Source organism: Chiloscyllium punctatum, chromosome 21 (assembly GCF_047496795.1).
Source record: "Chiloscyllium punctatum isolate Juve2018m chromosome 21, sChiPun1.3, whole genome shotgun sequence".
Classification (NCBI taxonomy): Eukaryota; Metazoa; Chordata; class Chondrichthyes; order Orectolobiformes; family Hemiscylliidae; genus Chiloscyllium; species Chiloscyllium punctatum.
Window position 1 is genome coordinate 84464 of NC_092759.1, and position 13786 is coordinate 98249.

Below are 13786 nucleotides of genomic sequence, written 5' to 3' on the forward strand. Positions count from 1 at the left end.
TGGAGGACATCTTGAGCGGTGTTCTTACGCTACCCATGTCTGTCTAGATGGGAGAGGTCACGGCTCGGATGGTGCTGTCGGAGGAATCTCGGCATTGCACCTTGTGCGTTCCCTGCAGATAACACCCCGCGAAACTCGAACACGGGACCACGAGACTGAGTGAGAGAAAGATCGAGGGATGTGGCAGTTTTACCTTGAAAGGAGTTGACCTCAAGAGGGCAGGAATCAACGGGAGGGATTCACCCACTAATTGTGTTCAATTAAGTTCCGTCACCGTGATGTTGTTTCAGACAAGATTTGGGGACTTAGAATTCAATTCTGAATTACACCTTAAAATTGGTGGTGGTGGGAGGGGCAGAAGTGTCAGCCACCTTGTTGTCATGGCAACTCCAATGAAGATGTTCTGCCATTTTGAAAGGGGCCTGTCGCTGGGGCCCGTTTTATGTGCTGGGGTTATTCTTGTATTCGTTCACGGGATGAGGGCCTCATTAGCCAGGCCAGCATTTTGCCCAACCCTAATCGCCCCAGAGGGCATTAAGAGTCAGACATGCTGCTGTGGGTCTGGAGTCACATGTCAGCCAGACCAGGTAAGGATGGCAGTTCCCTTCCCTAAAGGACATGAGTGAACCGGATGGGTTTTTTTGACAATTGACAATGGATTCCTGGTCACCATTAGACTCTTAAGTGCGGATTTTGTTTTATTGAATTCACATTCTAGCACCTGCCATGGCAGGATTCAAACCTGGGCCCTCAGAATATTAGCTGGCTCTCGGGATTACATAATACCCCCTTGGCTTTTCCTCTGCTCCTTCCTCCCGTTTCCTTGCTTGCATCCTGTACAGAGAATTGGGGTTCATTGGACGCGGACTCACGCTAAGGTGGTTAGCTTTTCAAGATGGCGGCTGCCTCGTTGCCATGGTTACTTCACTGTTCAGTTGGCCATTCAGATGAAGCGCTGAAGGGGAAGAAATGCAGGAACCACTGGAGGTACAATTCTATCTCACGATAGTTAGGGCTTTGCGATTAACGGGGAGAAGAGGGAAAGGAGTGCGGATTTTCGTTGGACAGGGAGGTTTTGTTTTCCCCACTCTCACTGACGTCCAGATGTCCGAAGAACTGTCACAGTCTGATGAGGTGAAGTCAGGAAGGCTCAATTTTCCTTTCCGCCATTGACGGTGGGAGCAATCACCAGGTCTGGTAGCGTCTGAGGGCGGCCCCTCAGGAGCAGGTGAAGTCTCTGTGAGATGTCGAGCAGGGAAGAGTTGAGGACCTCCACAGCCTGGGTCAGGTGACTCAAGGTCTGGGACTGCTCCTCCAACCATTGCTGATTGACTCGCAGCAGGCTTTCCAATTGGCCACAGGAAGGGTCCAAAGCATCCTGGGAAGGGCCCCGCTCTGACCCCAGCTCAAAGACGGTCGCTTGCTCTTCAATCTCTGCAGGAGGGAATGGGAGGATCTGGTTCAGTCTGTCATTGTCAAGTAGAAACCCAACAGTCTGCTTTCATTTTCAGTTTAAGTTTGGGTATAGGTGCCTCACCTTAAGTAAAGAAAAGCCAATTGAGGCCACATGGCCATTCATAGGATCATAGAATCCCTACAGTGGGGAAGTAGGCCATTAGGCCCATCAAGTCCACACTAACCCTCCGAAAAACATCCCACCCACTCCATATCCCTGTAACCTGGCATTTACCCACGGCTAATCCACCTAGCCTGCTCATCCGTGGACACTATGGGACACTTTAGCACGGCCAATCCACCCTAACCTGTACATCCCTGAGCGTTATGGGACAATTTAGTACGGCCAATCCACCCTAACCTGTACATCCCTGAGCGTTATGGGACAATTTAGTACGGCCAATCCACCCTAACCTGTACATCCCTGAGCGTTATGGGACAATTTAGTACGGCCAATCCACCCTAACCTGCACATCCCTGGGCACTATGGGACAATTTAGTATGGCCAATCCACCCTAACCTGCACATCCCTGGGCACTATGGGTAATTTAGCACGGCCAATCCACCTTAACCTGCACATCCCTGGACACCATGGGCAATTTAGCATGGCCAATCCACCCTAACCTACACATCCCTGGGCAGTATGGGCAATTTAGCACGACCAATCCACCCTAACCTGCACATCCCTGGGCACTATGGGTAATTTAGCATGGCCAATCCACCCCAACCTGCACATCCCTGGACACTATGGGCAATTTAGCATGGCCAATCCACCCCAACCTGCACATCCCTGGACACTATGGGCAATTTAGCATGGCCAATCCACCCTAACCTACACATCCCTGGGCAGTATGGGCAATTTAGCACGACCAATCCACCCTAACCTGCACATCCCTGGGCACTATGGGTAATTTAGCATGGCCAATCCACCCCAACCTGCACATCCCTGGACACTATGGGCAATTTAGCATGGCCAATCCACCCCAACCTGCACATCCCTGGACACTATGGGCAATTTAGCATGGCTAATCCACCCTAACCTACACGTCCCTGGGCACTATGGGTAACTTAGCCCAATTCACCCTAACCTCCACATCCCTGGACACTATGGGTAATTTAGCATGGCCAATCCACCCTGACCTGCACATCCCTGGACTGTGGGAGGAAATCGAAGCACCCGGAGGAAACCCACACAGACACGGGGGAGAATGTGCAAACTCCACACAGACAGTCGCCCGAGGCTGGAATCGAACCCGGGTCCCTGGCGCCGTGAGGCAGCAGTGCTAACCACTGAGCCACCGTGCTGTCACCAACCCCCATCCCACCCACCCCCCCACCTCTCCACCCAGTCGATGGTGGCCCAGAGGGAGAGAGCAGTATGTTTGGGAATGAAGGGACTGATCCTCCATTTTGAAGTGTACAAGACAAAGTTGTGTCCTTTGCCAATTTGTATGGGGTTTTCCCTAGGGGGTTACCCAGACCAGCCTCACCTTACACCCTCTTCATCTCACCCGCAGCCGCCATGTCTTTCAATCCCTTTCCCCATGCGGGTTTATCCAGCTCCCCTTCACTGTTCACCTGAACCCCTCCCTGTGGGAGTGACTCTCCCAGTGTTGCAGAGTCATAGAGACGTACAGCACGGTAACAGACCACGTTGATATCCCAACCCAATCTAGTCCCATTTTTTTGCACTTGGCCCATATACCTCTGAACCCTTCCTATTCATATACCCATCCAGATGCCTTTTAAATGTTGCACCACCACTTCCTCTGGCAGCTCATTCCATACACACACCACCCTCTGTGTGAAAAGGTTGCCTCTCAAGTCCTCTTTAATTCTTCCCCTTCTCACCTTAAACCTATGCCCTCCAGTTTTGGATTCCCCTCCCCTGGGGAAATGACCTTGGCTATCCACCCTACCCACGCCCCTCATGATCTTATAAACCTCTATAAAGTTACCCTTTAGCCTCTGACACTTCAGGGAAAACAGCCCCAGCCTGTTCAGCCTCTCCCTGTAGCTCAAATCCTCCAACCCTGGCAACATCCTTGTAAATCTTTTCTGTACCCTTTCAAGTTTCAAAATACCTTGTAGCAGGGGAAGATTACAATTGCACACAATATTCCAACAGTGGCCTAACCAATGTCCTGTACAGACGCAACATGACCTCCCAACCCCTGTACTCAATACTCTGACCAATAAAGGAAAGCATACCAAACGCCTTCCTCACTATCCTATCTACCTGCGACTCCACTTTCAAGGAGCTATAAACCTGTACTCCAAGGTCTCTTTGTTCAGCAACACTCCCTAGGACCTTACCATTAAGTGTATAAGTCCTGCTAAGGTTTGCTTTTCCAAAATGCAGCACCTCGCATTTATCTGAATTAAACTCCATCTGCCACTTCTTAGCCCACCTGATCAAGATCCCGTTGTACTCTGAGGTAACCTTCTTCGCCGTTTACTAAACCAACAATTCACCACCAAAACGCGACACCTCATAGCAGTAAATCCCATTCTCGTGATGGGAGGAATTAGGGGTGGTGGAAGGAATTTATAGAAAGTTACCCCCCCCCCATCCCTGGGTCGATCAGCTGATCCCGTTACCTGTGCAAGCGGTGAGCTCCTCGTTGCTGCGGTAACCAGGCCTACACTCGCAGCCCCCGACAGGCACCACCCAGTCTCCCTCACTAGCGCAGTACAGCTTCACGGGGACAGAGCTCTCTGTGGCGTTGGCCACGCACGTGCCGTGGCTCACGGCCAGCGAGCTGAGGCTGGGCCCCGCTACCGTCTCCGGGAAGCGGGCCAGGTTGGCGACAGTGGCCGGGCACTTGCGGAAGGAGGCCCGCACGGACAGGAGGTTGACGCAGGCTCCCCGGTCCCGGAACGCCAAGCGGAAGCCCGCCCCGGTGAGTGGGCCGATCGGCACGGTCACCCTGTTGACCTTGCCCATCCCGTTGAGGGCGAGGACGTGCTCGGCGGTGATGTCCCGGGCCTTGGTGAAGGTGCTCTTCAGCTGGGTGGCCGTACGGGCTGAGGGCTCACCGTCGGAGTCCGCCTCGCCATAGTAAAGGCCGAAGGTCTCCCGGCATGATCCGTCGGTGCCAGGTATGGAGCTGCAGTCCCTGATGGTAAACCGCAGATCGACATAAACCATCTGTGCCTCCCCACGGCCGATGTAGGCGCTCCGTAACCAGTTGTCCTGGTTGGGACCGTCCACGTTACACACGCGGTACGTTCTCATCATGTTGAACAGCTTGTCCACGGCCACGGTCTCTTCCCACTTCCCCCGGGAGGCAGGGAGAAAGGGAGGGAGAGAGAGGAAGGGAGGGAGTAGGAGAGAGAGGGAGGGAGTGGGAGGGGGGGAGAGAGGACAAGAGGGAGGGAGGGATTGGGAGAGGGAGGGATTGGGGGGAGAGAAGAATGGGAAGGAGTGGGGGAGAGGGACGGGGAGAGAAGGAGGAAGTGGGAGAGAGAGAAAGAGGAAGTGGGAGAGAGAGGGGGAGGGAGGGAGTGGGAGAGGGGAGGGAGGGAGTGGGAGATAGGGGGGAGGGAGGGGGAGAGAAGGATGGAGGGAGAGTGGGAGGGAGTTGGAGAGAGACAGGGAGGGAAAAGGGAGGGAGTAGGAAAGGGGGAGAGAAAGAGGGGGAAGAGAGAGGGCAAGAGGGAGGGGACAGTGGGAGAGCGAGGGGGAGGGAGTAGGAGTTGAGTGAGAGAAGGGTGGAGAGAGGGAGTGGGGAAGAGAGTTGGAGAAAGAGACGGAGGGTCGGAGGGCGAGAATGGAAGAGAGAGGGAGAGAGAGGAAGGAAGTGGGAGAGAGTGGGAGGGTAGGGAGGAGAGAGTGGAAGGGAGTGGGAGAGAGTGGGAGGGTAGGGAGGAGAGAGTGGAAGGGAGTGGGAGAAAGAGAGTGGGAGAGGGAGTGAGAGAGGGATGGAGGGAATGAGAGAGAGATGGAGGGAGAGAGAAAAGGAGTGAGTGGGAGAGAAAGTGAGAGAGAGGGAGAAGGTGGGGACAGAGGGAGAGAAAGGGAGGGGCAAGAAACAGTAGGGAAAGACAGAGAAGGAGAGGGGGGTCAGAGAGGGAGGGAGTGAGACAGAAGAGTGGGAGAAAGATGGTGGGGAGAGAGGGATGGAAAGGGGTGGTCAGAGAAAAGGGGGAGAGAAAGAGGGAGAGAAAGTGAGTGAGGGAAAGATAGCAGGGGGTTATAGGTGGGAGACAGCAGGAGGAGAGAGAGGTGGGTGAGAAAGGGGGGTGATAAATGTGATAAAGACAATGGACATTCTGTGCTTCCCAACATCCCTGTCAGCCTCTACAGCCTGGACATAAAGGGGCTGGCTCACTAGAGTCAATCAGAGACTGGGCTTCAATTAAAGTCATCATGTGTGAGCGTGTGTGTGTGGGTTTGGGAGTGTGGATATATGTGTGGGTCTGGGGGTGTATGTATGTATGTGTGTGTGTGTGTGAGTATGTGGGTCTGGGGGTGTATGTGTGCGTGTGTGTGTATGAGTGTGGGTTTGGGTGTGTGTGTGTGAGTCTGGGGGTTTGTGTGTGTGTGTGGGTTTGGGAGTGTGGATATATGTGTGGGTCTGGGTGTGTGTGTGTGTGTGAGAGTGTGTGTGTGTGTGTGAGAGAGTGTGGGTCTGGGGGTGTGTGTGTGTGTGAGAGAGTGTGGGTCTGGGGGTGTGTGTGTGTGTGTATGTGGGTTTGGGAGTGTGGATATATGTGTGGGTCTGGGTGTGTGTGTGTGTGTGTGAGAGAGTGTGGGTCTGGGTGTGTGTGTGTGTGTGTGTGTGTGTGTGTGAGTCTGGGGGTTTGTGTGTGTGTGTGTGTGTGAGTCTGGGGGTTTGTATGTGTGTGTGGGTTTGGGAGTGTGGATATATGTGTGGGTCTGGGTGTGTGTGTGTGTGTGAGAGTGTGTGTGTGTGTGTGTGTGAGAGAGTGTGGGTCTGGGGGTGTGTGTGTGTGTGTGTGTGTGTGAGTCTGGGGGTTTGTGTGTGTGTGTGTGTGAGTCTGGGGGTTTGTGTGTGTGTGTGGGTTTGGGAGTGTGGATATATGTGTGGGTCTGGGTGTGTGTGTGTGTGTGAGAGTGTGTGTGTGTGTGTGTGAGAGAGTGTGGGTCTGGGGGTGTGTGTGTGTGTGTGTGTGTGTGTGAGTCTGGGGGTTTGTGTGTGTGTGTGTGTGAGTCTGGGGGTTTGTGTGTGTGTGTGGGTTTGGGAGTGTGGATATATGTGTGGGTCTGAGGGTGTATGTGTGTGTGTGTGTGTGTGAGAGTGTGGGTCTGGGGGTGTATGAGTGTGTGTGAGAGAGTGTGTATTTTGGGATGTATGTGTGTGGGTCTGAGAGTGTGGGGTTGTGGGTGTGTGAGTGTGGGTTTGGGGCTGTATGTGTGTGGGTATGTGATCGTGGATATATGTGTGGGTTTGGAATGTATATGTGTGTGTGAGAGTGTGTATGTATGAATGTGTATGTGCATGTATGAGTGTGTGTGTATGTACAAGTGTGTGTGTGTGTGTATGAATATGTGTGTGTATATGTGTGAATATGTGCATGTGTGCGTGTGTTTATGAATATGTGTGTGTATGTATGAATATGTGTATGCATGAATATGTGTGTGTGTATGAATGTATGTATGTATTTGTGTATGAATATGTGCATGTGTGTGAATGTGTATGTATGAATATGTGTGTGTATGTATGAATATGTGTGTGTGAATATGTCTGTAAGAATATGTGTGTGTGTATGTATGTGTGTGTGTATGAATGTGTGTGTGTATGTGTGTATGAATGTGTGTATGTGTGTGTGTATGTATGAATGTGCGTGTGTATGTCTGAATGTATGTCTGCACGTGTGTGTATGTATGAATGTGTATGTATGTGTGTATGTATGTATGTATGAATATGTGCATGTATGTGAATGTGTATGAGCTGAAAAATGTGTTGCTGGAAAAGCGCAGCAGGTCAGGCAGCATCCAAGGAGCAGGAGAATCGACGTTTCGGGCATGAGCCCTTCTTCAGGAATGAGGAAGGTGTGCCAAGCAGGCTAAGATAAAAGGTAGGGAGGAGGGACTTGGGGGAGGGGCGTTGGGAATGCGATAGGTGGAAGGAGGTTAAGGTGAGGGTGATAGGCCAGAGAGGGGGTGGGGGCGGAGAGGTCAGGAAGAAGATTGCAGGTCAAGAAGGTGGTGCTGAGTCTGAGGGTGGGGACTGAGACAAGGTGGGGGGAGGGGAAATGAGGAAGCTGGAGAAATCTGAGTTCATCCCTTGTGGTTGGAGGGTTCCTAGGCGGAAGATGAGGCGCTCTTCCTCCAGCCGTCATGTTGCTATGGTCTGGCGATGGAGGAGGCCAAGGACCTGCATGTCCTTGGTGGAGTGGGAGGCGGAGTTGAAGTGTTGACCCACGGGGTGGTTGGGTTGGTTGGTGCGGGTGTCCCAGAGGTGTTCTCTGAAACGTTCCACAAGTAGGCGGCCTGTCTCCCCAATATAGAGGAGGCCACGTCGGGTGCAGCGGATGCAGTAAATGATGTGTGTGGAGGTGCAGGTGAATGTGTATGTATGAATGTGTGTGTGTGTGAATGAATGAGTGTGTGTGTGTGAATGAATGTGTGTGTATGCATAAATGTATGAGTGTGTGTATGTATGAATGTGTGTGTGTGAGTGTGATTATGTATGAATGTATGAAGGTGTGTGTGTGAGTGTGATTATGTATGAATGTATGAATGTGTGTGTGTAGTTATGAATGTGTGTGTGTGAGTGTGATTATGTATGAATGTATGAGTGTGTGTATGTATGAATGTGTGTGTGTGAGTGTGATTATGTATGAATGTATGAATGTGTGTGTGTGTATGAATGTGTGTGTGTGAGTGTGATTATGTATGAATGTATGAATGTGTGTGTGTAGTTATGAATGTGTGTGTGTGAGTGTGATTATGTATGAATGTATGAGTGTGTGTATGTATGAATGTGTGTGTGTGAGTGTGATTATGTATGAATGTATGAATGTGTGTGTGTGTATGAATGTGTGTGTGTGAGTGTGATTATGTATGAATGTATGAATGTGTGTGTGTAGTTATGAATGTGTGTGTGTGAGTGTGATTATGTATGAATGTATGAGTGTGTGTGTGTAGTTATGAATGTGTGTGTGTGAGTGTGATTATGTATGAATGTATGAATGTGTGTGTGTGTATGAATGTGTGTGTGTGAGTGTGATTATGTATGAATGTATGAATGTGTGTGTGTAGTTATGAATGTGTGTGTGTGAGTGTGATTATGTATGAATGTATGAGTGAGTGTGTGTAGTTATGAATGTGTGTGTGTGAGTGTGATTATGTATAAATGTATGAATGTGTGTGTGTAGTTATGATTGTGTGTGTGTGAGTGTGATTATGTATAAATGTATGAATGTGTGTGTGTAGTTATGAATGTGTGTGTGTGAGTGTGATTATGTATAAATGTATGAATGTGTGTGTGTATGAATGTGTGTGTGTGAGTGTGATTATGTATAAATGTATGAGTTTGTGTGTGTAGTTATGAAGGTGTGTGTGTGAGTGTGATTATGTATGAATGTATGAATGTGTGTGTGTAGTTATGAATGTGTGTGTGTGAGTGTGATTATGTATGAATGTATGAATGTGTGTGTGTGAGTGTGATTATGTATGAATGTATGAATGTGTGTGTGTAGTTATGAATGTGTGTGTGTGAGTGTGATTATGTATGAATGTATGAATGTGTGTGTGTAGTTATGAACGTGTGTGTGTGAGTGTGATTATGTATGAATGTATGAATGTGTGTGTGTAGTTATGAATGTGTGTGTGTGAGTGTGATTATGTATGAATGTATGAATGTGTGTGTGTAGTTATGAATGTGTGTGTGTGAGTGTGATTATGTATGAATGTATGAGTGTGTGTATGTATGAATGTGTGTGTGTGAGTGTGATTATGTATAAATGTATGAGTGTGTGTGTGTAGTTATGAATGTGTGTGTGTGTGTGATTATGTATGAATGTATGAGTGTGTGTGTGTAGTTATGAATGTGTGTGTGTGAGTGTGATTATGTATGAATGTATGAATTTGTGTGTGTAGTTATGAACGTGTGTGTGTGAGTGTGATTATGTATGAATGTATGAATGTGTGTGTGTAGTTATGAATGTGTGTGTGTGAGTGTGATTATGTATGAATGTATGAATGTGTGTGTGTAGTTATGAAGGTGTGTGTGTGAGTGTGATTATGTATGAATGTATGAGTGTGTGTGTGTATGAATGTGTGTGTGTGAGTGTGATTATGTATGAATGTATGAGTGTGTGTGTGTATGAATGTGTGTGTGTGAGTGTGATTATGTATGAATGTGTGTGTGTATGAATGTGTGTGTGTGAGTGTGATTATGTATAAATGTATGAATGTGTGTGTGTATGAATGTGTGTGTGTGAGTGTGATTATGTATGAATGTATGAGTGTGTGTGTGTAGTTATGAATGTGTGTGTGTGAGTGTGATCATGTATGAATGTATGAATGTGTGTGTGTAGTTATGAATGTGTGTGTGTGAGTGTGATTATGTATGAATGTATGAGTGTGTGTGTGTATGAATGTGTGTGTGTGAGTGTGATTATGTATAAATGTATGAGTGTGTGTGTGTATGAATGTGTGTGTGTGAGTGTGATTATGTATGAATGTATGAGTGTGTGTATGTATGAATGTGTGTGTGTGAGTGTGATTATGTATGAATGTGTGTGTGTATGAATGTGTGTGTGTGAGTGTGATTATGTATGAATGTATGAATGTGTGTGAGTATGAATGTGTGTGTGTGTGAGTGTGATTATGTACAAATGTATGAATGTGTGTGTGTATGAATGTGTGTGTGTATGAATGTGTGTGTGTGAGTGTGATTATGTATGAATGTATGAGTGTGTGTGTGTATGAATGTGTGTGTGTGAGTGTGATTATGTATGAATGTATGAATATGTGTGTGTAGTTATGAATGTGTGTGTGTGAGTGTGATTATGTATGAATGTATGAATGTGTGTGTGTAGTTATGAATGTGTGTGTGTGAGTGTGATTATGTATGAATGTATGAAGGTGTGTGTGTATGTATGAATGTGTGTGTGTGAGTGTGATTATGTATGAATGTATGAATGTGTGTGTGTAGTTATGAATGTGTGTGTGTGAGTGTGATTATGTATGAATTTATGAATGTGTGTGTGTAGTTATGAATGTGTGTGTGTGAGTGTGATTATGTATGAATGTATGAGTGTGTGTGTGTAGTTATGAATGTGTGTGTGTGAGTGTGATTATGTATGAATGTATGAAGGTGTGTATGTAGTTATGAATGTGTGTGTGTGAGTGTGATTATGTATGAATGTATGAATGTGTGTGTGTATGAATGTGTGTGTGAGTGTGATTATGTATGACTGTATGAATGTGTGTGTGTAGTTATGAAGGTGTGTGTGTGAGTGTGATTATGTATGAATGTATGAATGTGTGTGTGTGAGTGTGATTATGTATGAATGTATGAGTGTGTGTGTGTATGAATGTGTGTGTGTGAGTGTGATTATGTATGAATGTGTGTGTGTAGTTATGAATGTGTGTGTGTGAGTGTGATTATGTATGAATGTATGAGTGTGTGTGTGTATGAATGTGTGTGTGTGAGTGTGATTATGTATGAATGTATGAATTTGTGTGTGTAGTTATGAACGTGTGTGTGTGAGTGTGATTATGTATGAATGTATGAATGTGTGTGTGTAGTTATGAATGTGTGTGTGTGAGTGTGATTATGTATGAATGTATGAATGTGTGTGTGTATGAATGTGTGTGTGTGAGTGTGATTATGTATGAATGTATGAATGTGTGTGTGTATGAATGTGTGTGTGTGAGTGTGATTATGTATAAATGTATGAATGTGTGTGTGTAGTTATGAATGTGTGTGTGAGTGTGATTATGTATGAATGTATGAATGTGTGTGTGTATGAATGTGTGTGTGTGAGTGTGATTATGTATGAATGTGTGTGTGTATGAATGTGTGTGAGTGTGATTATGTATAAATGTATGAATGTGTGTGTGTATGAATGTGTGTGTGTGAGTGTGATTATGTATGAATGTATGAGTGTGTGTGTGTAGTTATGAATGTGTGTGTGTGAGTGTGATTATGTATGAATGTATGAATGTGTGTGTGTAGTTATGAATGTGTGTGTGTGAGTGTGATTATGTATGAATGTATGAATGTGTGTGTGTATGAATGTGTGTGTGTGAGTGTGATTATGTATGAATGTATGAATGTGTGTGTGTGAGTGTGATTATGTATAAATGTATGAGTGTGTGTGTGTAGTTATGAATGTATGAGTGTGTGTATGTATGAATGTGTGTGTGTGAGTGTGATTATGTATGAATGTATGAATGTGTGTGTGTAGTTATGAAGGTGTGTGTGTGAGTGTGATTATGTATAAATGTATGAATGTGTGTGTGTATGAATGTGTGTGTGTGAGTGTGATTATGTATAAATGTATGAGTGTGTGTGTGTATGAATGTGTGTGTGTGAGTGTGATTATGTATGAATGTATGAATGTGTGTGTGTAGTTATGAATGTGTGTGTGTGAGTGTGATTATGTATGAATGTATGAATGTGTGTGTGTGTATGAATGTGTGTGTGTGAGTGTGATTATGTATGATAGTATGAATGTGTGTGTGTATGAATGTGTGTCTGTGAGTGTGATTATGTATGAATGTATGAATGTGTGTGTGTAGTTATGAATGTCTGTGTGTGTGAGTGTGATTATGTATGAATGTATGAATGTGTGTGTGTAGTTATGAAGGTGTGTGTGAGAGTGTGATTATGTATAAATGTATGAATGTTTGTGTGTATGAATGTGTGTGTGTGAGTGTGATTATGTATGAATGTATGAATGTGTGTGTGTATGAATGTGTGTGTGTGAGTGTGATTATGTATGAATGTATGAATGTGTGTGTGTATGAATGTGTGTGTGTGTGAGTGTGATTATGTATGAATGTATGAATGTGTGTGTGTAGTTATGAAGGTGTGTGTGTGAGTGTGATTATGTATAAATGTATGAATGTGTGTGTGTATGAATGTGTGTGTGTGAGTGTGATTATGTATGAATGTATGAGTGTGTGTGTGTATGAATGTGTGTGTGTGTGAGTGTGATTATGTATGAATGTATGAATGTGTGTGTGTAGTTATGAAGGTGTGTGTGTGAGTGTGATTATGTATAAATGTATGAATGTGTGTGTGTATGAATGTGTGTGTGTGAGTGTGATTATGTATGAATGTATGAGTGTGTGTGTGTATGAATGTGTGTGTGTGAGTGTGATTATGTATGAATGTATGAATGTGTGTGTGTAGTTATGAATGTGTGTGTGTGAGTGTGATTATGTATGAATGTATGAATGTGTGTGTGTAGTTATGAATGTGTGTGTGTGAGTGTGATTATGTATGAATGTATGAATGTGTGTGTGTATGAATGTGTGTGTGTGAGTGTGATTATGTATAAATGTATGAGTGTGTGTGTGTATGAATGTGTGTGTGTGAGTGTGATTATGTATGAATGTATGAATGTGTGTGTGTAGTTATGAATGTGTGTGTGTGAGTGTGATTATGTATGAATGTATGAATGTGTGTGTGTGTATGAATGTGTGTGTGTGAGTGTGATTATGTATGATAGTATGAATGTGTGTGTGTATGAATGTGTGTCTGTGAGTGTGATTATGTATGAATGTATGAATGTGTGTGTGTAGTTATGAATGTCTGTGTGTGTGAGTGTGATTATGTATGAATGTATGAATGTGTGTGTGTAGTTATGAAGGTGTGTGTGAGAGTGTGATTATGTATAAATGTATGAATGTTTGTGTGTATGAATGTGTGTGTGTGAGTGTGATTATGTATGAATGTATGAATGTGTGTGTGTATGAATGTGTGTGTGTGAGTGTGATTATGTATGAATGTATGAATGTGTGTGTGTATGAATGTGTGTGTGTGTGAGTGTGATTATGTATGAATGTATGAATGTGTGTGTGTAGTTATGAAGGTGTGTGTGTGAGTGTGATTATGTATAAATGTATGAATGTGTGTGTGTATGAATGTGTGTGTGTGAGTGTGATTATGTATGAATGTATGAGTGTGTGTGTGTATGAATGTGTGTGTGTGTGAGTGTGATTATGTATGAATGTATGAATGTGTGTGTGTAGTTATGAAGGTGTGTGTGTGAGTGTGATTATGTATAAATGTATGAATGTGTGTGTGTATGAATGTGTGTGTGTGAGTGTGATTATGTATGAATGTATGAGTGTGTGTGTGTATGAATGTGTGTGTGTGAGTGTGATTATGTATGAATGTAT

The 13786-nt window shown here is 45.3% G+C and overlaps 1 protein-coding gene across 1 annotated transcript in view; it reads right to left on the reverse strand.

The window, feature by feature from the left end:
- Positions 1-672: 672 nt before the first annotated feature.
- The window catches only part of LOC140492490 (ephrin type-B receptor 1-like), a 59596-nt gene continuing 46482 nt past the window's right edge, over positions 673-13786 (reverse strand). The window contains exons 3-4 of the mRNA XM_072591379.1: positions 4057-4732; positions 673-1434 (exon numbers count right to left, since the gene is read on the reverse strand). Coding sequence (XP_072447480.1) covers positions 1151-1434; positions 4057-4732 — 960 coding nt within the window. The 3' untranslated portion in view covers positions 673-1150. The remainder of the gene's footprint in view (positions 1435-4056; positions 4733-13786) is intronic.